Here is a 23,045-nt window from a genome sequence, read left to right on the forward strand (position 1 = left end):
ATTAGCATGCTTGCATTTGCTAACTTCCTGTCGCTGCCGCCACGCCACCGTGCGACGTGTGTGTATGCGAGGCCGACGGTCGTCCTGTCGTCCTTCGGGTGCTGCTGCCACGCGCCAGCCGCCAATCGCCGATCCGATCATGCGATGGGAGACCGCCGGCCGCCGGTCGCCGATATTTGTTGACGCAGATCGATAGCCGTCGTTACCCGCACGAAGTGCCACTGGCCGCTGGTCGTCCATAGCCGTCGTCGCCTGCACGGAGTGCCGCCGGCCGCCGGTCGCCATCTAATATGTAACCGGGCGATATTTGTTGACGCAGATCGATAGCCGCTGCCGTCATCCGGCGCCATAACACCAGCGCACACCGACGCGGCCACACGAGTGTAGTCCTCCATACTCTAGTTGATGCCTCTCCATGCATGCGTACGTACGTGCTGCATATGAAATAAGAAAGAAACTGATCTTAATTAATTTTACCTTGGAAGACCATCAATTCCATCTCTCTCCTCGTGCTCCCCTGCCGGACGCCGGTTCGTCCGAAGCCGCTCGCCACCGTCGGTGTGCTCTGGCCGTGCGCGCGCTGTCGCTCCGGTGCTGGATGATGGATGTGTTGATGACGAGGGATGGCTGCGTAGAGGATGGATGGTTGCGTCAAGGATGGATGGCTGCGTTGTGTGTTGATCGATGGGCAGATGCGTTGATGATGGATGGCTTGTGGATACTGGATGCGTTGGTGGATGATCCCTGGCTGCCGAGGGGTCGACGCCTTATATAGGGGCCTGAGGTTGGTGCTCGCCGCGTCCGCGCGCCGTTTCCTCCGTGTCAAGTTTGTTGCAGATAAGGCTTGATCGATCAGTTTGTTATCTGTTCATATCCTTCTTTGATTTTATCTCTTAGATTCTCCCGGTGTCAAATATCTGAGTTGTTGTTAACTTCTGGAGCATCGGGGAGATGGAGGCCCAGCCGCCCGCGCGTGCGCAGCTGGGTGGCAATTCCTTCATCATTATTTCTAATGATCATGGCTATCAGGTTCATCGTTCTAGCCGCTGCAAAAATGCCATCAAACAAATGCCCCCCACCAAGTAAATTTTGATTGTGGAGCGAGCGAACTTAACTTGGTGTCGTGTTGGCTCATGCGATACATGTCCGGTAGAGTTTAGTCATGCGACGAAAGGACTCCCATGCTGAAGCTTATCTTCGGCCGTGCGGCCAAAGAAAACCAAAGCTAAACCGTCATCGGCCAGGACTCCAAATCCTTGGCAGTTACGAGTAATCTGGATGAAGCCTATATATTGCTGTTCATGCCTGTGCATCGATTATGCAATACGGCGCCTCAGGTGTTTAACTCCATCGCAGGTATATATCCATTGTCGATTCTTTAGCTGCCGGAATTAGGACGCTTCTTGATCATCCTATACTTTTTCATCAGGCAACCATCTCGAGATGGCCAGGGAAGACGGAGCATCCAGGGGTGCAGGCGAGCGTGGCGCCAGCGACCCGGGCGGCGGAGAGCGTGTCCCGCGAGACGGGCGGAGAACGGGGGATAGGCGAGTAACATGGGACAGGCTCTCGGCAGGAGATAGACACACTGTCGAAGATAAGCGCCCGGGAGGATCCGACGGCAAGCAACAGAAGGAGACCAAGGGTGATGACCCTTCCCAGCATATCGCGAAGATCCCGGTCCGTAGAGATGATCAAGGAGGATACAAACGCCACGGCGAGTTGATCGAATTCCTGCGTGACTGGCGTCATAAGAAGGAGAGAACTGCCCGGCCTGACAAACTTCCATTGCCGAAATCTTCTAAAAAGGGTCTGCGTATTGAAGATTCTCCACACCCTGAGCTGGACCGCACCATGCGTGAGAAGCGAGGAAAAAACCCCGTAGTTTACGAGAGGGTGTCATCCACGGAGTCTTCAAGCGATGATCGTCGCCGCCGCCGCCGCTCTGTGGTTGTCGACACGGAGCTTGATGCTGTCCAGTTGAGCGACTCCTCCTCCTCTTCTTTTTCTTCTGATGGCACTGGCAAGGTATCCGTGTTTCCCCAATTCTTTTTTTTTCTTAAAATTCTATGTCATAGTGGTTTGATAACCTGTCTCTTCAGGACATACTTGCAACTCAGGATACGATAGAGCAGGCAATTGCTTTGGGTGCACCTAAAGCTACTGCCTCTTCCGATGTTGCTCCGGTACCTATTGACGATGTACCTTCAGTTGTGCCGGCTGCTAATGCTCCTGTCCGCTCTTCTCTAGTGATGCCGGCGGCTGATGCCACTTCAGCTCTGGGATCCTCGACTCAAAAGCATCAGGAAGGTAAGGATGACTAGACTCCTAATAGAGGTCATATTCTCCTTTGCTTTCTCTTGATGTATTTTCTTCTTTCTTTGCTTCTTCTGAGAAAAGTGTACTATACCCATTGTAGAAACTTCAGGCAATGCTTCCGACACGGCTCGCCAGATGAACAAGTTGATGGAGAAGACGTCCCGTTACCTTGCCGAGTTCGGGACGGGCAGTCGGTATCTCCAACTTAACTCTGTGAGTTCGGCGACTGACGAATTGCCGACGCTGGAGCTTCCAAAGTCCATGCCCACTGAACACCGCAACGCCCGCATGGTGGAGGAGGATCTATTTAGCATCCAAGATTGTTTGATGGAGAAACCTCTGAACAAGGAAGGCACTATAGAGTACATTGGTGCTGCCACCGTTGCGTGGGAGAATAGTTACGAGCTTGGACGCCCGGCAGACTTGGAGAAGTTGATGTCTTACTTCGGGGCACTTGTGCAACGTCTTAAGGGAGAGCTTCCGGTAACCTTCGAAGGGAGAACTTTAGCTGCTCATGAAGGCGAGGCGCGCTCTTCCTTAGCAAAGCTAGAGAGTGCGTGTTCAGACGTGCTACCAGACCTTGACCTCCTCAAGAGTGGCCGTGAAGACGTGGCCGCGGATCTTCAGAAGTCCAAGCAAGCAGGGGCTACCTGGAAGAAAGAGGCGGAGGAACACGAGCTGAAAGCCAAAGATGCGAGGGAGAAGGAGCACCAGTGTTTGGAATCAGAAGAGGCAGCCGCCAAGAACCTGCAAGTTTATGATAGTACCATCAATGGCGTCATGCAGCTGGTGAAGCGTCGTGACGAGGCGAAGGTCTATTTGGGGCATCTTGCTGAAGAGAAGAAACACCTTGCAGTGGCCGTGCCACTAGAGGTGGCTGCCATTCTATCATATCGTAGAGAATCGGCGCCTCGGGGTAGTACGTCGAAGAATTAGAATAGCCTCCATATGCTTCTCCTTGGTTTACCTTAATTAGGATTTTTTTCGAGTCATGTAAAGCACATTAGAAGCGCTCTTAATTTAGATGATCAGCTAGCTAGTTTTTAGTCTTTGAATAAAGTTGGGGCATTATCATGCACCCATTAATTAGGAGTACTTGTTTTATTATTTGAGTCTGTCATATTGTCTTCATCAATATATATGGAGTGCTTGTGTCTTGCCCTCTTCGTTTTTTTTTCGACTTGCTAATATGTATTATCCCTTCTGTATCCGAATACTCGGCACTGTGCGCATGCGGCCACCGTCGCATATAGAACCTGCCGACAATCCTGCCAGGACCCGAGAGCTGATATATGGGAATATATGGCTGTAATTTATAAGTGCATGAATACATATGAACTTCTGTTGATTATCACGGCGGCAACATATTGAGCCAAGGCCAGCCAGCAGTTTGCATTGTTAAGTTAATTCCTTTTTAACAAACCCATCTTGTGGCAATGTGGCCGACCAATCAGAGGATGACACATCATCACCATGCTACAATGTCATGCACAAGTTCTGTACCCATGCAGCTGCATGCATGATCTCCTCCTTCAATTCCTGGTTTGCCTTCTGTACAAGTTGCTCCATATAAGAGATCAACCCATGTGGGGTAGTAGCACCGTTCAGAAAGTCCGGCGATTTGAGAATAGGTGAAGAATAAAAATGATTACAGGTATAAGCTGTCCTCCTGAGGTCTCGAGGCGAAGATCCATGCCTTCAAATAATAATTAAAGGAATTTTGTCGGGACCAAGTATAGGTGCTAGCCAAAAAAATAACTTGAAATCGTCTCCCACTCGCAGCGAAAAAGACCCATGCCACAATTGAAGACATTTTATCAGACCGATTGAGACCGTTGATATATCACGGTGCCTGCCTCATCAGCATGAAGGGTTTCACGGCTTGGCGCTGACCGCGTTGGCGCGCCGCCCCGCTCCCAAGAAAAACATCTTATCAATCCGGACGCGACCACTTGACTGTTGTGGTGCCAACCCATTAGGTTGAAAGGTGTATAGCCCGATGGTGACTTCAGAGTGTTATGTTGCCTCCAAATGACGTGAAGCGAAAGCCCTGCATCACGAAAAGGAAAACGAAAGAGGAAAAGAGAAAAAAAAAAGAGTATGGTTGCTAGAGCCGAGCAAACCAGGTGAGTTGATAGAAAGAAACCCAGCAAGAAAATGATTTTGTTGATTTTTCTTTAAAATGTTGGCTTTCCCACTGAACACTGGCTATGTGGTAGTGTCAGATAAGATTGCTGAAGAACGTGTCGCGGGAATCGCCGAATGACCATGACGATTACTCCCTGTCAACCTAACTTCCTGGTGTGCTTGTGTATAGGAGTAGCATACATGGTGATACTTTCAGAAGGCAGCGAAAATCCATGCTCTAGCCTTTCAGTTCACTAGGTACCACCACGAGTCCCATGCCTTCGGTATTGTGCTTCATCAAACCGAGAGAATTAGGTATGGGTGAATTAAGATAGGGTTATAGGGCAATGGCTATGAGAGTGGCCTTTTCCTTTTGCCGAGGATGGTGAATGGCTATCCTCCTCCTTCTGACAGAATGCAGTCGAGATCACTGATTGCTTGGATCTTTTTGTTTCTTCTTTTTTTTTTGCTTCACGGCTTCATGACACCACGGCTTCATTGAGATTGATATTGGATTGTTTTTCTTGACTTTGAGATCATCACGACTTCGCTGAGATTGATCTGGGATCTTGGCATCTTTAGAACTTGGAGGACAACCATTCCCCTTTGTGGGCTATGTAATCCTCACAGGCCCATTTCTTTTGTAAAGTCCCTTGTTGACATGCCTCACAGGGATGGCGAGTGGCTGCACACTGAACCACAACTTGTGTTGAGGTAGGTAGCCCTTTCTTACTCTTCTCCTATAGTCTTCCCTGGGGCTTGGTATCTCCATAGGTCTGAAGCACACAGAAGGACACGAAGGCGTGGGGACCTTGTTACTAGGAAGTAACCCAATCAAGTCTTTTTGCTGTTCCTCGGAAATATGCACCCATAGTACTTGTGTGTTGGTGTGAAGGATGTTTAGTTGTAAGCACAGGCTGTCATGGTCATCCATTGAATCCTGTAGAGGTGTTCAAAGGTTGCCTTGTCTTCTTCTACCAGCTCAGTGTGATATGGGGAAAGCCATTTTGATTTTTTTTTTGATGTGGCGTCCATTTTGTAAAACAAAACGTGGAGCACCAGACAATGCAATGGTCAATGCACGTTGGCAAGCTCACAGTGTTTTTTTTAAAAGAAAACAAGAAAACAAGAGGCGCAGGGTTTTATACAAAATATTTTTTAAGAACCTCCCGTTGATTGGCGGCATTGGTCGTGATCCTTGATGATCAATCAGCTGGTAAGCACCTCTGTCATATGCTTGCTCGATGACGTATGGCCCCTCCCATTTTGGCTCGAACTTTCCCTTCGTCTTGTGTGTAACGACAATGGGACATCGCAGAACGAGTACGAGCTCGCCCTTCCTGAAGACTCGTTGCTTGACGAGCTTATCATAGGCTCTCACCATGTTTTGGCGATACAACTCCAAATTTTGAAGGGCGCCTAGGCGCTCTTCCTCCACGGTATCAAGCTCCTGAAATTGAAGGCGAATCTGCTCGTCTTAAGTAATTTCGTTGTGGATTGCCACGCGTAGAGATGGCAGCTGAATCTCCAATGGCAACACAGCTTCACTCCCATAGACGAGAGAGTACGGGGTGGCTTGTGTCGGGGTACGAACTGTGACTCGGTACGCCCATAGTGCTTCATAGAGACGATCATGCCAATCCCTTTGATGCTTGTCCACCGTTTTCTTTAGGATCTTGCTGAGGGTCTTGTTGAAGGCTTCGGCCATCCCATTTGCTTGAGGGTAATAACCGGTGGAGTAGTTCCATTTGATCTTGTATTTCTCCATGAACCTATAGATCTTCTGGGATTTAAAGGCTTTGGCGTTGTCGGAGGTAATGCGATGTGGTACCCCGAAGCGGTAGATGATGTGCCGTTCGAGGAAGTTGATGACGTCACTGCTCTTCACTTCGCGCAGCGGCACAACTTCTGCCCACTTGGAGAAGTAGTCTGTTGCAGCGAGGATGAAGCGATGCCCCCTTGAAGAAGGTGGATCGATGAGGCCGATGACGTCGATTCCCCAGGCATTGAATGGCCAAGAAAGGACCGTCGAGTGAAGCGGAGCCGGCGGTTGGTGCTTGAAATTGTCATGGATCTGGCAGCCATGACAGATTTTAGCTGTCTTTAGGCAATCTGCCATTGGATGCTATGGTACATTTTTGGTCCGCTTTGGTGCCCACCGCATACTCCATGGTGGACTTCTTGGAGAACTTGATTGGCTTCACTCTGATCAACGCACCGAAGTAAGACCTCTTGCCCATAAGACCGCTTGAAGAGGACACCGGCCTTGTAGATGTATGAGGGAAGTCGCCACTGTAGTTGGCGTCTTTTGATAGGATCTTCAGGTAGAGAGCCATGCTTGAAGTAATCGAGGAAGGGTTGACGCCAATCTTCCTCTTTTGCAGAATTAGTCGTGATGATGTTGACTTCTTCGGGAATGAGCTCTAGGACAGCTGGAAGGAGCCACCTTTCTTCAACAACAACTTGCGCATGATTGTCTCCTTGAAATACCAACGCTGCAGCCAGTTTTGCTAGAGCGTCAGCTGGCGCATTTTTACTTCTTGGCACATGGATGACCTCGATGTGTTCAAACTTGTCCATAAGCCTCCGGACCACTGTGTAATATGGCACTAGTTCTGGTTTACGAACCTCATAAATATTGTTGATTTGTCTAATAATGAGCTGAGAATCCCCACGGGCTCTTAAGGAACGTGCCTCCATAAAGAGCGCCAAGAGAAGACCAAAGATGAGAGCCTCATATTCCGCCTCGTTGTTAGAACACTCCTCCTTGAGAAGAGAGAACGAGTGGTAGATCACACCTCCTTGTGGAGTTTTGAACACCAATCCCGCCCCGGCTCTCCGTCGAGGGGTGCCGTCGGGGTTGACGTCCTTACGTGAGGCTCCGTCGAAGTAAAGCTCCCACTGTTCCTGAAGCTCTGCGGTGAAAATCTCTTCATCCGGTAGATTGGTGATGAGTGGAGAGTCATCTGGCACTGGATGTGCAGCAAGAAATTCTGCCAAGGCTTTGCCCTTAATTGTTTTCTGTGGTACAAAAGTGATATCATATTCCATCATGAGCAGAGCCCATTTACCTAGTCGCCCAGTAAGCACAGGCTGACTTAGCACATACCTTATAGGGTCCGCCCTTGCGATGAGCTGGATCTGGTGCGCCAACATGTAGTGCCTTAGTTTCTTCAATGCAAATATGAGGGCTAAACATAACTTCTCAATTGGGGAGTAGTTTTGTTCAGCACCGACCATGGTGCGACTTAAATAGTAGCAAGCCACCTCCTTCCCTTCATCATTATGTTGAGCGAGGAGAGCGCCTATCGAGGCAGGCTGCGTTGCAATGTAGAGAATAAGGAGGTGCCCTTTAACAGGAGCTGCCAGTACAGGAGGATTAAGCAAGTACCTCTTGATACTATCGAAGCCATTTTGGCATTCTTCATCCCACACAAAGGGTGTGCCCTTCTTCATGAGCTTTGAGAAGGGTTGGATCCGGCCTGAGAGGTTGGAGATGAAGCGTCGGATGTACGCTAGCTTCCCTTGTAGTTTCCTCAGATCCTTGAGTTCTCGAGGGGGCTGCATATTAAGTATCGCCTTGATCTTCTTTGGCTCGATCTCGATCCCTCGATGACGGACGACGAAGCCAAGGAAGATACCGGATTGGATGGCGAAGGCGCACTTGAGAGGGTCGACGTAGTCGCTCGAAGACGATGCGAAGGTCTTCTTAATGATGTTCGCGATCTTTGGTCTTGACCACCATGTCATCAACATAACATTCCACTGAATGATGGATTAAATCGTCGAGGACGAACTACATGGCACGCTGGTATGTGGCATCGGCGTTCTTCAACCCGAACGGCATGACAGTGTAGTAGTGATGTGACCATGGCTACTATGGATACGACCATTGCTCACATCATGAATTAATAAGAAGACATCAAGATCAAGTCCTCCATGTGCTGCAATCTAATTCGGTCACGTGTTACATTGCTGACTTCAAACGGCCGCCAAATCTACATACGTGCTCCGTTTTGGGCCCGTGAGTACTTGATGGAAGGCTCTCAAAGTCCTCCTTCCAACGGATCCAGCCTCATCTCGGAATTCTATCTCGTTTGGCCGCAATCACAGAAGCAAGGTGCTGCGTCACCTGTATTGGGCCAATGGGCTTGTAACTTTGTTTGGGACCCTGGCCCATGTGGGGCCCATGTGGGGTGCGCCCCAATCTGGTGGAGCACGACCCTTGGACCCTCTTGGTCGTCCTCCCACCTCTATAAATAGTTAGGTACCCCTTCAGGGTTTCTTGGGTTTTGATAGATTAAAGTTTAGCCATTGCTACTTGCTTGCAGCGCGCGTGTCGGCTAGACCGTCCGTCTACTTGTTCTTCGGAACCCCAACTTATCATTTGTATTAAATTCCTATTTGCAATATCAGATTGCTTTTATCTTGTTCTTGCTTGTTTCTTCGATTTGCTTGCAGGAATAGGGTTGATCTGCACCGGCAAGATCAACAACCCACGGAGAGGTGTATCGATCTCTAAGGCGCAACACAACGTCTCGTACGGTTGTAGTCGGATCGTCAACGTTTCTCCCAAATCGTAGTTATCACAACTCACCGAAAGATCGGGCCAACAACAGCCTTGAGTGTCGAGAGGAACTCAGGGTTCATCAGGCAGCAATTGATTCCACTAATGGTTGCTCTACTATAGCATGAAAAGTGGACAAGTGTAGCTCACCTTGAGAATACTCACCTTCATTTCTCTCAGCACCATTTAATTTACCTTGCGAACTTTCTTCAGACATCGCAGGTGCTTCATCCTCTTTCTTCTCAAGTATACCATTCTCCTTTTCTTGGATGTGCTGATCTTCCTGCAAAACGTTTGTAACAGGGGAGACAAAAGATTGCTCCTCCAATGTTTGCACATCATCATTACATAAGTATATTGGGGATTCAGAAATAGGAGATAAATCACATTGGTCTTGCATCCTCGCCTTTGATATGATCTGACTCTCAATGCTACGAGCAAGCATGAATAGGTGCCCAATATGATTATATGTCACATTATCAAGCAAAACCTGAATTTCAGAACTAAGCCCATTGAAAAATCTACGCGTTGTATTTTCATTGCACTCTTTGAGACCACTGTAGATGATACGGACCTTAAATTCATGAATGTACTCCCTAACAGTTCTGTCACCTTGTTTCAGATGTTTTAATTTCTCCCGAAGAGTACATTTGTAATAAGATGTCACAAAGCGTTTTCTCATCATGGTTTTCAATTCATCCCAAGTTTCAGGTTTATTACTAACATAAGTCCACCAAAATAAAGTAGAAGAGGTAAACTTATTACTAGCAGCCTTAATCATTTGAGCATCAGAAAAATCATATATATCAAATTCATTGTCTACTGCTAGCTCCCAATCAATGTATGCAACAGAATCATACTTCCCATCATAGAATGGTAACTTAGATGCAACTTGTTCAAAATTATAGTCATGTACCTCATATGCATAACGTGGAGAAGTCGTCATATCTCGTCGAAGGTGTAGAAGTCGATGTTCTCATATTCCCTTACGCAATCCGGCCATGGTTAGTAGGAAACAAGAAACACACAAAAATATGCATGCTCCTATCAACTACTAGGTAGTGGCAGCTCAAATATCACACACACTCAAGCTTTTAACCAAGCTCTTACAAGTTCTTACCAAAGCAAGCGGAATGGTGTTGTACACCGACTTAACCAAGCACCCCAATGGAGGTTGGATGTATCGATGCCTTGGCAAACACTTGCTGTACGGCTGCAATCAGATCTGTGGAGCTCTGGGTAGGCATAAATATGTAGCAAAGGGATAGCAAATGCTCAAATCAGAGAATGCAAAGTTGAATAATGGTTCAAAGTCAAGTACCGTGCTGGTCCTAGGCTAGAACGAGAGACGCGAGCCTAGACACAAACGATACCACAAGATAGCACTAGGAACAACTCATGCACAACTCTGATATATGAAGTTCAGCTCAAACATAACAGTATTTTCTCTTTTCTTTCTTTCTTCTTTTCTTTTTTTTCTTTCCTTTTCTTTTCTGTTTTTTTTGTGCGGCTTTTTTTTTCTTTTTTTTTCACCTTTCTGACTTTTTTTTCACTTTTTTCTTGATTTTTTTAACAAAAACTGACTCAAGGACCTTAATGTAAGGTTATAGGGACTCAAACGTAAATATAAAATTTACAGGGACTCAAATGTAAAAGTCTAAACCCAAAATTAAAATTATACAAAAATGGAATGCTGAATTTATGCCGGTTCCGTTTTTCCAAACAGATCTCGAAACCGACACCAAACAAAAATTCACCAAGGTGTTTGACACAACTCGGAACCGTGAAAGAGAGGGAGGGAGTCGGACTCGGCCAAAGGGGCGAGTGGGACTCGGCCAGGAGGTGGAGTGGATGGCAGCCGAATTTGGTGTATGGGATAAAAAGGAAACTGATTTTTAACCAATCCAATCTACTATATCTTTCCAAAACAAACTTGACTACTTCCAAAATTAGATATGGTAATTCACCTTCCTCCTCTCGTGCACGACACAGGCACGACCAAAACAAACACACAAAAGGATCGGCAAACTCTAGAAGCAACTCAAGAACTCCAAACTAACCGACAGACACTTCTGAAAACTACAAAAATAGAACCGTGGCAGCGAGCCGATTCCGTTTTCGTAGGTCCCGACAACAACAGAGACACGGTGGCAACGACGACTGTGGTACAAAACGTGACCAAAACTCGAAAGTCTAAACGAGCTAGACGCTAAGACCAGCAACACGCCGTGACGATGCAACACAAAATTCAACAAAGCAAAAACTGAAAAGAACAATGCAATGGCACAATATGGCTAGGTAAATGATACGAATTTTTTTGTATGGCTATTTTCTGGTTATAGGAAGATAAAAAACTCACTGAGCAACGGAAGCTCTGATACCACCTGATGAACCCTGAGTTCCTCTCGACACTCAAGGCTGTTGTTGGCCCGATCTTTCGGTGAGTTGTGATAACTACGATTTGGGAGAAACGTTGACGATCTGACTACAACCGTACGAGACGTTGTGTTGCACCATAGCGATCGATACACCTCTCCGTGGGTTGTTGATCTTGCCGGTGCAGATCAACCCTATTCCTGCAAGCAAATCGAAGAAACAAGCAAGAACAAGATAAAAGCAATCTGATATTGCAAATAGGAATTTAATACAAATGATAAGTTGGGGTTCCGAAGAACAAGTAGACGGACGGTCTAGCCGACACGCGCGCTGCAAGCAAGTAGCAATGGCTAAACTTTAATCTATCAAAACCCAAGAAACCCTGAAGGGGTACCTAACTATTTATAGAGGTGGGAGGACGACCAAGAGGGTCCAAGGGTCGTGCTCCACCAGATTGGGGTGCACCCCACATGGGCCTCACATGGGCCAGGGTCCCAAACAAAGTTACAAGCCCATTGGCCCAATACAGGTGACGCAACACCTTGCTTCTGTGATTGCGGCCAAACGAGATAGAATTCCGAGATGAGGCTGGATCAGTTGGAAGGAGGACTTTGAGAGCTTTCCATCAAGTACTCACAGGCCCAAAACGGAGCACGTATGTAGATTTGGCGGCCGTTTGAAGTCAGCAATGTAACACGTGGCCGAATTAGATTGCAGCACATGGAGGACTTGATCTTGATGTCTTCTTGTTGATTCATGATGTGAGCAATGGTCGTATCCATAGTAGCCATGGTCACATCAAGTAGAAGTTCCCTTTAGGGGTTCTAAACGCTGTGTCGAAGGCATCAAGGGGATCCATCTTGATCTGGTTATAGCCTGATGAGCCATCCATGAAGGATAGTGCGCCATAACCCGTTGTTGAATCGACCACCATCTCCGTGATTGGTAGGGGAAAGTCGTCTTTAGGACAAGCACGATTCAAGTCGCGAAAGTCTACGCAGACTCGAACTTGTCCATTCTTCTTTTCCACAGGGACGATGTTGGCTAACCACCGAGGATATTGTATCTCCTTGATAAAACCCACGTTGATGAGTCGATCGACTTCGGCGATGACTTGGTCTTGGAACTCTGGCCTTAAGCGCCTGGGTGGTTGCTTCACTGGCCGAAATTGTGGATCAATCGCCAGCTTATGGGTGGCGACACGAGGGTCAAGTCCTGGCATCTCCTTGTATGTCCAAGCGAAGCAATCTCGGAATTCCATCAAGAAGCTTCGATAGTCTTCTCGCTCTTCTTCCGTCAGCATGCCACTAACGAAAATAGGGCGCGGATCATCCTCAGTTCCTAAATTCATCTCCACCAACTCGTCAATGGTTGGTTGGTCACCGTCTTCAAGTTGTTTAAGAGCCCCTACAACATCGAGCTCCTCTTCTACTCCAACAGCTGCAACCTCAAAGGGGTGTTGTTGGAGTAAAGCATCACCTATTGTAGTGGTACTTATGGTGCAACAATGAAATATATCGTCTTCAAATACTTCATCTTCATCATTAGGTTCATCTACGTTGATATAGCCGAGACCGTACTTTGGTTGTTCTTTACATCTCCTCTTGATAAACTCTTCCGCTTGTGCCCACCAGTCCTCACATACTGCTGGAGGTGGTGGCAACCTGTTGTTTCGCTGTAGGTTGATGCTCGCCTTCTCCAATAGGCGAGCCATTCTAGGCTCAGCCTTCATGGTCGTGCACGCTTCTTCTGTATCAGAATGAGGCTTAGGGAATTCGATTATAGAATCACACTCTTGTACCTGTGGGACCTTGTAGAGAATGGTCCGGGATGTAGAAGAAGATGGATCTGGAATTGCCCATACCTCTAACGGGGTAGAAATTGAAGTGTAGAGGGCTGGGGGCTACATGCATTGATGTCACGTCCCAAAACGACCCTAAAATATATCCTTTAAATTATGCCTAGAATAATTAAAATCCGTGTGAAAGCCTCCAAAAATTAAAATGTGTAAAGTAAAAGTCAAACAAGGCTTAGAGGATTTTTGCATATTTCCTAAAAGCCTAAAATGTGTAAATAAATTTTAGTGGAATTTTCAGAGCACAAATAATAATTAAGAAGAAATAAACAAAGTTGAAAAAGTTTTATAAAAAGAAAAAAAAACCCTAAAAGTCCCCCTTCCCTCCCTTGGGCCGGCCCGGCCCATCTCCCTCTCTCCCCCCCTCTCTCTCTCCTCTCCCCCGCGGCCCATTCGGCCTCCCTCCCCGCGCGCGCCGCTGACGGGCGGGCCCGCCCGCCACCCTCGCTGACGGGTGGGGCCCACCCGTCATCCCCTTCCTCCCGCCGCTCCCGCCGCCTCCCCCGCGCCTTAGCGCCGCCGCCGCCACGAATCCCGCCGCCTCCCGCCGTCCCCGCGTGCAATAAAGTGGGGGGAATCACTCCCCGTGATCCCCTCTCCCTTTCCCCCCATTTTTCCCTCTCCCTCTCGCGTTCAAACGGGCGGATTTGCCCCCGCAAGTCTCGCCGGCGCCATTGATGGCGGCCGGATCTCCCGCACCTATTCCTTCCCCGCAAGCCGCCCTCTCCCCCTTCCAACCCTACTTAAACCCTCCCCGCACCTCCTGCGCCCGTTTCCACCCTTTGCCGCGCCTTCTCCTCGCCGGAATCGAGCTCGCGCCGTCGCTCTCTCTCTCCGCCGTCGCCGCCGAGCTCCGGTTCGCGGCCGCTGTCGCCCCGGACCGTCTCCTGCCCCGGCGTCGCCTCCTCCGGCTTCGCCGCATCGCCGCCGTCCCCGTCCACCCCCTCGTCGAGCTCGCCGACCACCGGAGCGCCGTCGTCCCCGTTCACCCGAGAAGCGCCGCCGCCTTCCTCCGCTCCGGTCGCCTTTTCCGTCGTCGCCGTCGACCTAGGGTGAGCCGTGGACCGCCGCCTCGTTTCCCCCTTTCCCTCCCCTCTCTCGGCCGCCGCTCCGCCGTGCCTATGGCCGCCGCGGGCGACCATAGGGGCGCGGGCGCGCCGTCTCCCGCCGGCCGCGCCGGCTTGGCCGCCCTCGGGCGCGCCGAGTGGTTGCCGCGTGGGGCCCGGCCGTCAGCCGCCCGCCCCCTTGGGTGCGGCTGACGCGTGGGGCCCACGGCGCCGGCCGGTGTGAGCCCGGGTGCACCCGGTCCACCGTGGACCGTGAGGCTGCCGCGTGGGCCCCACTCCCGTGGACCCGGTCCGCGCGCCCCTCCCCTCGGCTGACGCAATAAATCCCTTTTAAAATTAAAATTTAAATGAAGAAATTGGCAAATATTCATTTAAAGAGCATATAAACTTCAAATGGTCATATCTTGGCCATTTGAACTCGGAATTGGACCGTTCAAGTCTCCAATTTTTCCTTAAGAAGTCAAGAACCCATTTTGTGCTTTGTTCCTGCTTGTTATATGGAGTTTATTAGAGTAAAAGCCCTTTTATTTTCCGTTGGTCGTGTAGACGCTGCAGCTTCAGAAGATCCGCTCTACATGGAGGTTGAAGCCGACGTTTGGGAAAGCGAGCAAGGCAAGTCACATCATCCTTGAACATATTGAATCCCAGTTTATAAAGTTATTTTGATTTAAATTATTGCATTATCGCTTTATTTAAAATCCCGCGTTATCACTGTTTTATCTAGCCATGCCTATTTACCTTTGTTATGACCTTATTATTGTTATTGTTATTATTACCTTGTTCACCCTAGGATAAACAAAACCCCAACTAGTGGACATTTAATTCATGGTTCCACTAGTATGAATTTAGGTAGATGCTTCGCTGATTAATAGGACAACATTAGGTGGTTTTATAACTCTAGACTTTGGGAATATTCATATCACTTGGACACCATGGAATGGTTGGATTATTGTGGAATTGGATTCACACCTCCCCCTCTATTCAAAACCCTCAAAATGGTTTTAGGCTGGGCTCGGGGTGCATGGTTTTGATGGTAGCACCTCGGCCATATAAGGACCGGTCTTCGGGCCTCTGTTGCAAAGCACTACCGTACTTCCACATGTCTAATGGGTAAGGCTTAGTTTGTGGCTCAGTCTGGTTATAAACAAAAGTACACGGATGGAGATGGACGAAGTCGGGGGTCGATGGACATCTCTAGGGCAAATGAAGGCTACACGAGCTGTGGCCCGGTAGTCGAGATGTCATGGCATAGGGCCGGTGTCCTGCTGCTAGGGGCTCAGTCCTGCCTACTTGTCCCGGGGGTTCCGGCCGTAGGTGGGGTTGGGTTGGTACTCTTGTCTATGGCTAGGATGAGTTGGAAACTATGTCACGTCTTCCGTCCGTATGCCGTGGTGGTATGTGGCACGTGGTCCCACGTGAGGAAGATGAGTCTTGTGGGTAAAGATGTACACCTCTGATCAGAGTATAATCTATTCGAATAGCCGCGCCCTCGGTTATGGGCAAGCCGAGCAATGTACCCAAGTTAGTGTTTTAATTCTTAAAACCTGCTTAACAACTAAAATGTGGAATGGTTGGCCTAGGTTGGCTTGGGACGAGCTGGGGCCCAGGGTCGGGTCGCTAGTTCGGTCTAAATCATCATAGGCCTTGGGTTAAGGCAGGTTCGTGTGGGTTCACGGCCTTGTTTAATAATATTAAATAGTTCTAGGATCGTGTTTTAAATTTAGCTTTGAGCAACTAAGTGTCTTTAAATGCTGTTTACCGCAAAACCCTAACCCCCTATATTATAACTCCATTGTACTCCTTTGCATTTATTCTGCACTTATGGGTGTGTCTTGTTGAGTACGGTGGTTGTACTCAGTCTTGCTCAATTTTTCCCAAACCCAGAAGAGGAGCCCCTGGATGATGAAGGCTTTGGTGTTTAGCTCGTGCCTGCCGTCAAGCGCCTGTGGTCGTCGCCCTAGTCTTCCGCTGTTTCCCGTTTGTCTTTGTGTGTGTTGGGCCTCCGCAGCCCATGTAATAAATTAACTATTTACACTTCCGCTTGATAAACTCTGAAATGTATCAACTTTTGGTGTACCTTGCCTCCTGGGACAAGGAATAATACACGCACGTAAGGAACGCCCGTTGGGTTATTTCCAGTCGTGACAAGTTGGTATCAGAGCCCCCTTGACCCTAGGACAAGCCTCAGATCCCAAGCCTTAGCAATATTTTCGAAATAAAAATCCTTTCTTATTTGAGAAAATCCTCTAGTCTCTCTCTGTCCTGCTGCTTCATTTATCGTCAAAAATCTGACCTTTAAAATGTTGCTTTTCTCTTTTGTTTTGTTTGTAGATGGCCGGCAGCATCAACCGTCGTGGTCTGGACTTGACTGGTTTTGTTTTGGAGCTGCTGGGCATGTGCGTTGTCCTGGGGTATCCGCATGGAGTGGACTACCAGGGCAAGCAGCTCCCGGAGCAGGAGGGCGACGATGCAGAGTCCCACGCTGCTTGGGAGGTCACTGTAGTGATCCTCACTGGCTCACCCGAGAGGACTTCGTTGGCAGTCACCGCGGGTGGAGATTCCTTCTCCGCCGCTTGCCAGAACGCCGCACTCCTCGCCATCGGCACTCTTCACCAGCGCTACCCGGACGAGTTGCAGCACTCGCCCTACCGCTACCACCCTCGTCGCGGAGGAGCCCGCGACCACGCCACCTTCCGGGATGCTAGCGCGGAGGATGACGCTACCATCATGCACCTAGCGCGCATGGTGGAGGCATACGACGCGGCTCGTATCGACTTCCATCAGATGGTGCGCCGTGGGTTGGTCGAGAACAACATGAAGATCCTGGAGCTGCGTCAGGAGAATCTGCAGCTGAAGAAGGACTTGGACGCAGTGGAGGCGCAGCTGTGACATCTCAAGATCGCCCAGGGAGAGGTCTGTCGTCCCAAGCGCCGCCGCGTCTGCCGCAGCCAGAAGATCACCGCCCGCAAGAGCACCTCCAGGCCCGAGCTTGTTCGTCAGTCCCTGGCGTGGACCTGCTTCGTCGAGACCCCTCGTGCCGAGCCCGTGCCCTTGATTCCTCAGGAGGAGGAAGCCTCTGGCGTTGGTAGCTCGGAGGATGCGCTGCTGCTCACCTTTCGCCCTGGCCCGTCGCAGAAGTAGACGAGCAGTTAGTAGGCTTGCACGTGTGTTCTTCTCGTTTGTTTTTCTGCTAGAGTCGTGTGGGGCATGGTTATACCTGTGTGTGGTATAACTGTGTCGGAGCCTGTCTTTCTTTTTATTTGCTTAAGCAACTTGAACCTTAATGAACCCATTTTATAGCAGTAATAAATTAAAGAATTATGGTAGTCGTGGGTGATTAGTTTTAATAGTCTGTTCTCTCTCTTGGCTGGTTCTGTATGGGATATTTCAGATGGTGACAACCAGGAGAAGTGCTGCTACCGGTGATGGCAACCAACCTGAAGGCAGCAACCACAACAACCATGGCAGTCCACCTCCACCTCCTCCCCCGCCTCCACCACCACCGCCGGACACCAACTCCATTCTCACCCAAATCCTCGCCCAGCAGGCCAACATGATGGCTGCTTTCCTCCATCACATCCAAAATCCGCCACAGCATAATGCTCCACCTCCACCCCCACCCCCACAACATTCTAAACTCGTCGAGTTCCTCCGCATCCGTCCGCCTACCTTCTCTAGCTCCAATAACCCCGTGGATGCTTTGGATTGGTTGCATGCCGTGGGGAAAGAGTTAGACACCGTGCAGTGCAACGATGAGGAGAAAGTCATCTTTGCCGCTCACCAACTGCAGGGGCCCGCATCTCTATGGTGCGACCACTTCCAGGCTACGCAGCCAGAGGGGCAGCCTATTACTTGGGCCCGATTCACCACCGCTTTCCGGAGGACCCATGTGCCCGCCGGAGTCATGGCCCTTAAGAAAAGGGAATTCCGGGAGTTGAAGCAAGGCAACCGCTCCGTGATGGAGTATTTGCATGAGTTTAACAACTTGGCCCGGTACGCTCCGGAGGATGTTCGGGAAGATGAGGAAAAGCAGGAGAAGTTCTTGGCAGGAATGGACCCTGAGCTATCTGTGCGTCTGGTTTCCGGGGACTATCCGGATTTCCAACGTCTGGTGGACAAGAGCATCCGCTTGGAAGCCAAGCACAAGGAACTTGAGTCGCACAAGCGTCGCTTGGCGAATTTCCGCAATCAACAGGGGGCTAACCAAAGGGTCCGCTACACCAATCCCTATCCAGGGGGATCCTCCTCGCAGCAGCAGCAGCAACCACGCTCCGCGCCCCGACCTCAATTCGTGGTGCGCGTCCCACAGCCACAGCAACAGCAGAATCAGCAAGGGACCCGTGCACCCCGTCCTCCTGCGCTCGTTGTGCAGCCTGGTCAAGGCCGCAGAGACGTTCAAGGTCAGCAGCGTCTGTGCTTCAACTACTTCGAGCCCGGGCACTTTGCGGATAAATGCCCAAAGCCGAGGCGCCCGCAAGGCCAAGCGCCTCCCCGCCCCAACAACGGTGGTAAGGATGTCATTCGGGGTCGTGTGAACCACGTGACCGTCGAGGATGTGCTGACGACTCCGGACGTCATCGTTGGTACTTTCCTCATTCATTCCATCCCTGCTACCATTTTGTTCGACTCTAGAGCTTCCCACTCGTTTATATCTGTGCCATTCGTGGGGAGAAATCAGTTGGGGGTAGAAAGGCTTAGGAACCCTCTGCTCATCACCACCCCTGGAGGGGTTATGACAGCAAAGTATTTTAGCCCTGCCGTTCCTATAGAAATCCAGGGAATCCCTTTTCCCTCGGATTTGATTCTTCTGGACACCAAGAACTTGGATGTGATCCTTGGGATGAATTGGTTGGCTCAATTCCAAGGAGTAGTGGATTGCGCAAGACGCACTGTCACTCTGTACCGAGGGCCGGAACAACCGGTTGTTTTCTTTGCACCCCCAACCTCTGTAGGCAGTTCAGAACTTCATCAGATAGGACTGTCAGAAATCCCCATCGTCAGAGAGTTCGAAGACGTGTTTCCGGAAGAACTACCCGGTATGCCGCCCAAGCGAGAGATTGAATTCCGGATAGATCTTGCTCCAGGAACCACTCCACTGTACAAGCGACCCTACCGTATGGCAGCAAACGAACTGGCCGAAGTCAAGAAACAGTTGGAGGAGTTGAAAGAAAAGGGCTATATACGGCCGAGCACTTCCCCCTGGGGTGCTCCCGTGATTTTTGTGGAAAAGAAGGACAAGACAAAGAGGATGTGTGTTGACTACAGAGCTCTCAATGAAGTTACTACAAAAAACAAGTACCCTCTTCCCTGGATCGATGATCTATTCGATCAGCTTAAAGGTGCCACCGTCTTTTCTAAAATCGATCTTCGTTCCGGATATCACCAATTGCGTATCCGTGAAGAAGATATTCCGAAGACCGCATTCACCATGCGTTATGGACTGTATGAATTCACGGTGATGTCGTTCGGTCTGACCAATGCTCCTGCCTTCTTCATGAACTTAATGAACAAAGTGTTCATGGAATACTTGGATAAGTTTGTGGTGGTCTTTATTGACGACATCCTGGTGTACTCACAATCAGAGGAAGACCATCAGCAGCATCTCCGTCCGGTGTTGGGAAAGTTGCGGAAACATCAATTGTATGCCAAGCTTAGCAAGTGCGAGTTCTGGTTGTCCGAAGTCAAATTCTTAGGGCACGTGATATCCGCTAAAGGAGTTGCTGTGGACCCCGAAACAGTGACCGCCGTCACTGATTGGAAGCAACCCAAGACGGTCACCCAAGTCCGCAGCTTTTTGGGTTTGGCAGGATACTACCGAAGATTCATCGAGAGCTTTTCCAAAATCGCTCGACCCATGACACAGTTGTTGAAGAAAGAAGAAAAATTTGTGTGGAGCCCGCAATGCGAGAAGGCGTTCCAAACTCTCAAGGAAAAGCTGGTTTCCTCGCCAGTTTTAATCTTACCGGATACTCGCAAGGACTTCATGGTGTACTGTAATGCTTCGCGCCAAGGATTGGGGTGCGTGCTCATGCAGGAAGGTCATGTGGTAGCCTATGCCTCACGCCAGCTACGGCCTCATGAAGGCAACTACCCTACCCATGATTTGGAGTTAGCCGCTGTGGTTCATGCTCTAAAGATCTGGCGGCACTATCTCATTGGGAATCGCTGTGAAATATATACTGATCATAAGAGTTTGAAATACATCTTCACTCAGTCGGATCTGAATCTTCGGCAGAGAAGATGGTTAGAGCTCATCAAGGATTATGATGTGGGAATCCACTATCACCCTGGTAAGGCCAACGTGGTCGCAGACGCGCTGAGTCGAAAAAGCCATTGCAACACTCTTGGCGTCCGTGGCATTCCACCGGAACTTAATCAACAGATGGAAGCCCTGAACCTAAGCATCGTTAGCCATGGATTCTTGGCTACGCTGGAAGCCAAGCCTACCTTGCTCGATCAAATCCGCGATGCTCAGAAGAATGATCCAGATATGCATGGGATCCTCAAGAATATGAAACAGGGTAAAGCTGCTGGTTTCACTGAAGATGAACACGGAACCCTATGGAACGGAAATCGGGTATGCGTTCCAGATGACAGGGAACTTAAACAGCTGATACTTCAGGAAGCTCACGAAAGTCTTTATTCCATCCACCCTGGCAGTACGAAGATGTACTTAGACTTGAAAGAGAAATACTGGTGGGTTAGTATGAAGCGGGAAATTGCAGAGTTCGTGGCTCTTTGTGATGTGTGCCAGCGTGTCAAAGCAGAGCACCAACGACCGGCCGGACTTCTCCAACCTCTCCAAGTACCAGAGTGGAAATGGGACGAAATTGGGATGGATTTCATCACCGGACTTCCAAAAACCCAAGGCGGATATGATTCTATATGGGTGGTCGTGGACCGACTAACCAAGGTAGCTCGGTTTATTCCTGTGAAGACCACCTATGGAGGGAACAAACTAGCCGAACTCTACTTCGCTAGGATCGTGAGTGTCCATGGCGTTCCTAAGAAAATTGTATCTGATAGGGAAAGCCAATTCACCTCTCACTTTTGGAAGAAGCTCCAAGAAGAGTTGGGTACCCGATTAAATTTCAGCACCGCATATCACCCGCAGATAAATGGACAGACCGATCTTCTGAATCAGATCCTAGAAGATATGCTCCGTGCCTGTGTTCTAGATTTTGGGAAGACCTGGGATAAGAGTCTCCTCTATGCCGAGTTCTCCTACAATAATAGCTACCAAGCCAGCATACAAATGGCACCCTATGAAGCGTTGTATGGACGTAAATGCCGGACACCGCTATTGTGGGACCAAGTTGGGGAAAGCCAAGTGTTCGGGACTGATATCCTGAGAGAAGCTGAAGCTAAAGTCCGAACCATTCGGGATAATCTCAAGGTGGCACAGTCTCGGCAGAAAAGTTATGCAGACAACCGACGCCGTAACCTGGAGTTCGCAGTGGGCGATTTTGTGTACCTTCGGGTCACGCCATTGCGGGGCGTACACAGGTTTCAGACGAAAGGGAAGCTCGCACCTCGGTTCGTGGGTCCTTTCCGCATCATTGCTCAATGTGGAGAAGTTGCTTACCAGTTGGAGCTGCCCGCATCCTTGGGCAACGTGCATGATGTGTTCCATGTGTCGCAACTCAATAAATGCCTTCGAGTGCCGTCCGAGCAGGCCGACTCAGAGCAGATTGAAGTTCGCGAAGACTTGACCTACGAGGAGAGACCGGTGAAAATCCTGGACGTCATGGAGCGCAGGACCAGGAACCGGGTAATCCGTTTTTGCAAGGTCCAATGGAGCAACCACGCCGAGGAAGAAGCTACTTGGGAGCGTGAAGACGAGCTGAAGGCAGCCCATCCCGATCTCTTCGCCAGTTCTTCCGAATCTCGGGGTCGAGATTCCGTTTAAGGGGGGTAGGTTTGTCACGTCCCAAAACGACCCTAAAATATATCCTTTAAATTATGCCTAGAATAATTAAAATCCGTGTGAAAGCCTCCAAAAATTAAAATGTGTAAAGTAAAGGTCAAACAAGGCTTAGAGGATTTTTGCATATTTCCTAAAAGCCTAAAATGTGTAAATAAATTTTAGTGGAATTTTCAAAGCACAAATAATAATTAAGAAGAAATAAACAAAGTTGAAAAAGTTTTATAAAAAGAAAAAAAAACCCTAAAAGTCCCCCTTCCCTCCCATGGGCCGGCCCGGCCCATCTCCCTCTCTCCCCCCCTCTCTCTCTCTCCTCTCCCCCGCGGCCCATTCGGCCTCCCTCCCCGCGCGCGCCGCTGACGGGCGGGCCCGCCCGCCACCCTCGCTGACGGGTGGGGCCCACCCGTCATCCCCTTCCTCCCGCCGCTCCCGCCGCGTCCCCCGCGCCTTAGCGCCGCCGCCGCCACGAATCCCGCCGCCTCCCGCCGTCCCCGCGTGCAATAAAGTGGGGGGAATCACTCCCCGTGATCCCTTCTCCCTTTCCCCCCATTTTTCCCTCTCCCTCTCGCGTTCAAACGGGCGGATTTGCCCCCGCATGTCTCGCCGGCGCCATTGATGGCGGCCGGATCTCCCGCGCCTATTCCTTCCCCGCCGGCCGCCCTCTCCCCTTCCAACCCTACTTAAACCCTCCCCGCACCTCCTGCGCCCGTTTCCACCCTTTGCCGCGCCTTCTCCTCGCCGGAATCGAGCTCGCGCCGTCGCTCTCTCTCTCCGCCGTCGCCGCCGAGCTCCGGTTCGCGGCCGCTGTCG

The 23,045-nt window shown here is 49.8% G+C and overlaps 2 protein-coding genes across 2 annotated transcripts; one reads left to right on the forward strand and one right to left on the reverse strand.

Annotated features, from left to right (window-relative positions):
- Nucleotides 1-1,068: 1,068 nt before the first annotated feature.
- Nucleotides 1,069-3,255, forward strand: LOC127770262 (uncharacterized). The gene is made up of 4 exons (XM_052295924.1): nt 1,069-1,356; nt 1,430-2,028; nt 2,103-2,310; nt 2,420-3,255. Exons 1-4 carry the CDS (start codon nt 1,302-1,304, stop codon nt 3,253-3,255), a joined length of 1,698 nt encoding a protein of 565 aa, XP_052151884.1. The 5' UTR covers nt 1,069-1,301.
- Nucleotides 3,256-5,923: 2,668 nt separating this feature from the next.
- Nucleotides 5,924-8,196, reverse strand: LOC127770265 (uncharacterized). Its single transcript, XM_052295929.1, has 3 exons — nt 6,937-8,196; nt 6,606-6,821; nt 5,924-6,520 (listed from the first exon to the last, which is right to left on the reverse strand). The coding sequence occupies exons 1-3, from the start codon at nt 8,194-8,196 to the stop codon at nt 5,924-5,926; spliced, it is 2,073 nt and encodes a 690-aa protein (XP_052151889.1).
- Between the last annotated feature and the right edge of the window lie 14,849 nt (nt 8,197-23,045).

The sequence above is a fragment of the Oryza glaberrima genome, chromosome 4, assembly GCF_000147395.1.
Source record: "Oryza glaberrima chromosome 4, OglaRS2, whole genome shotgun sequence".
In the NCBI taxonomy this organism is placed as follows: Eukaryota; Viridiplantae; Streptophyta; class Magnoliopsida; order Poales; family Poaceae; genus Oryza; species Oryza glaberrima.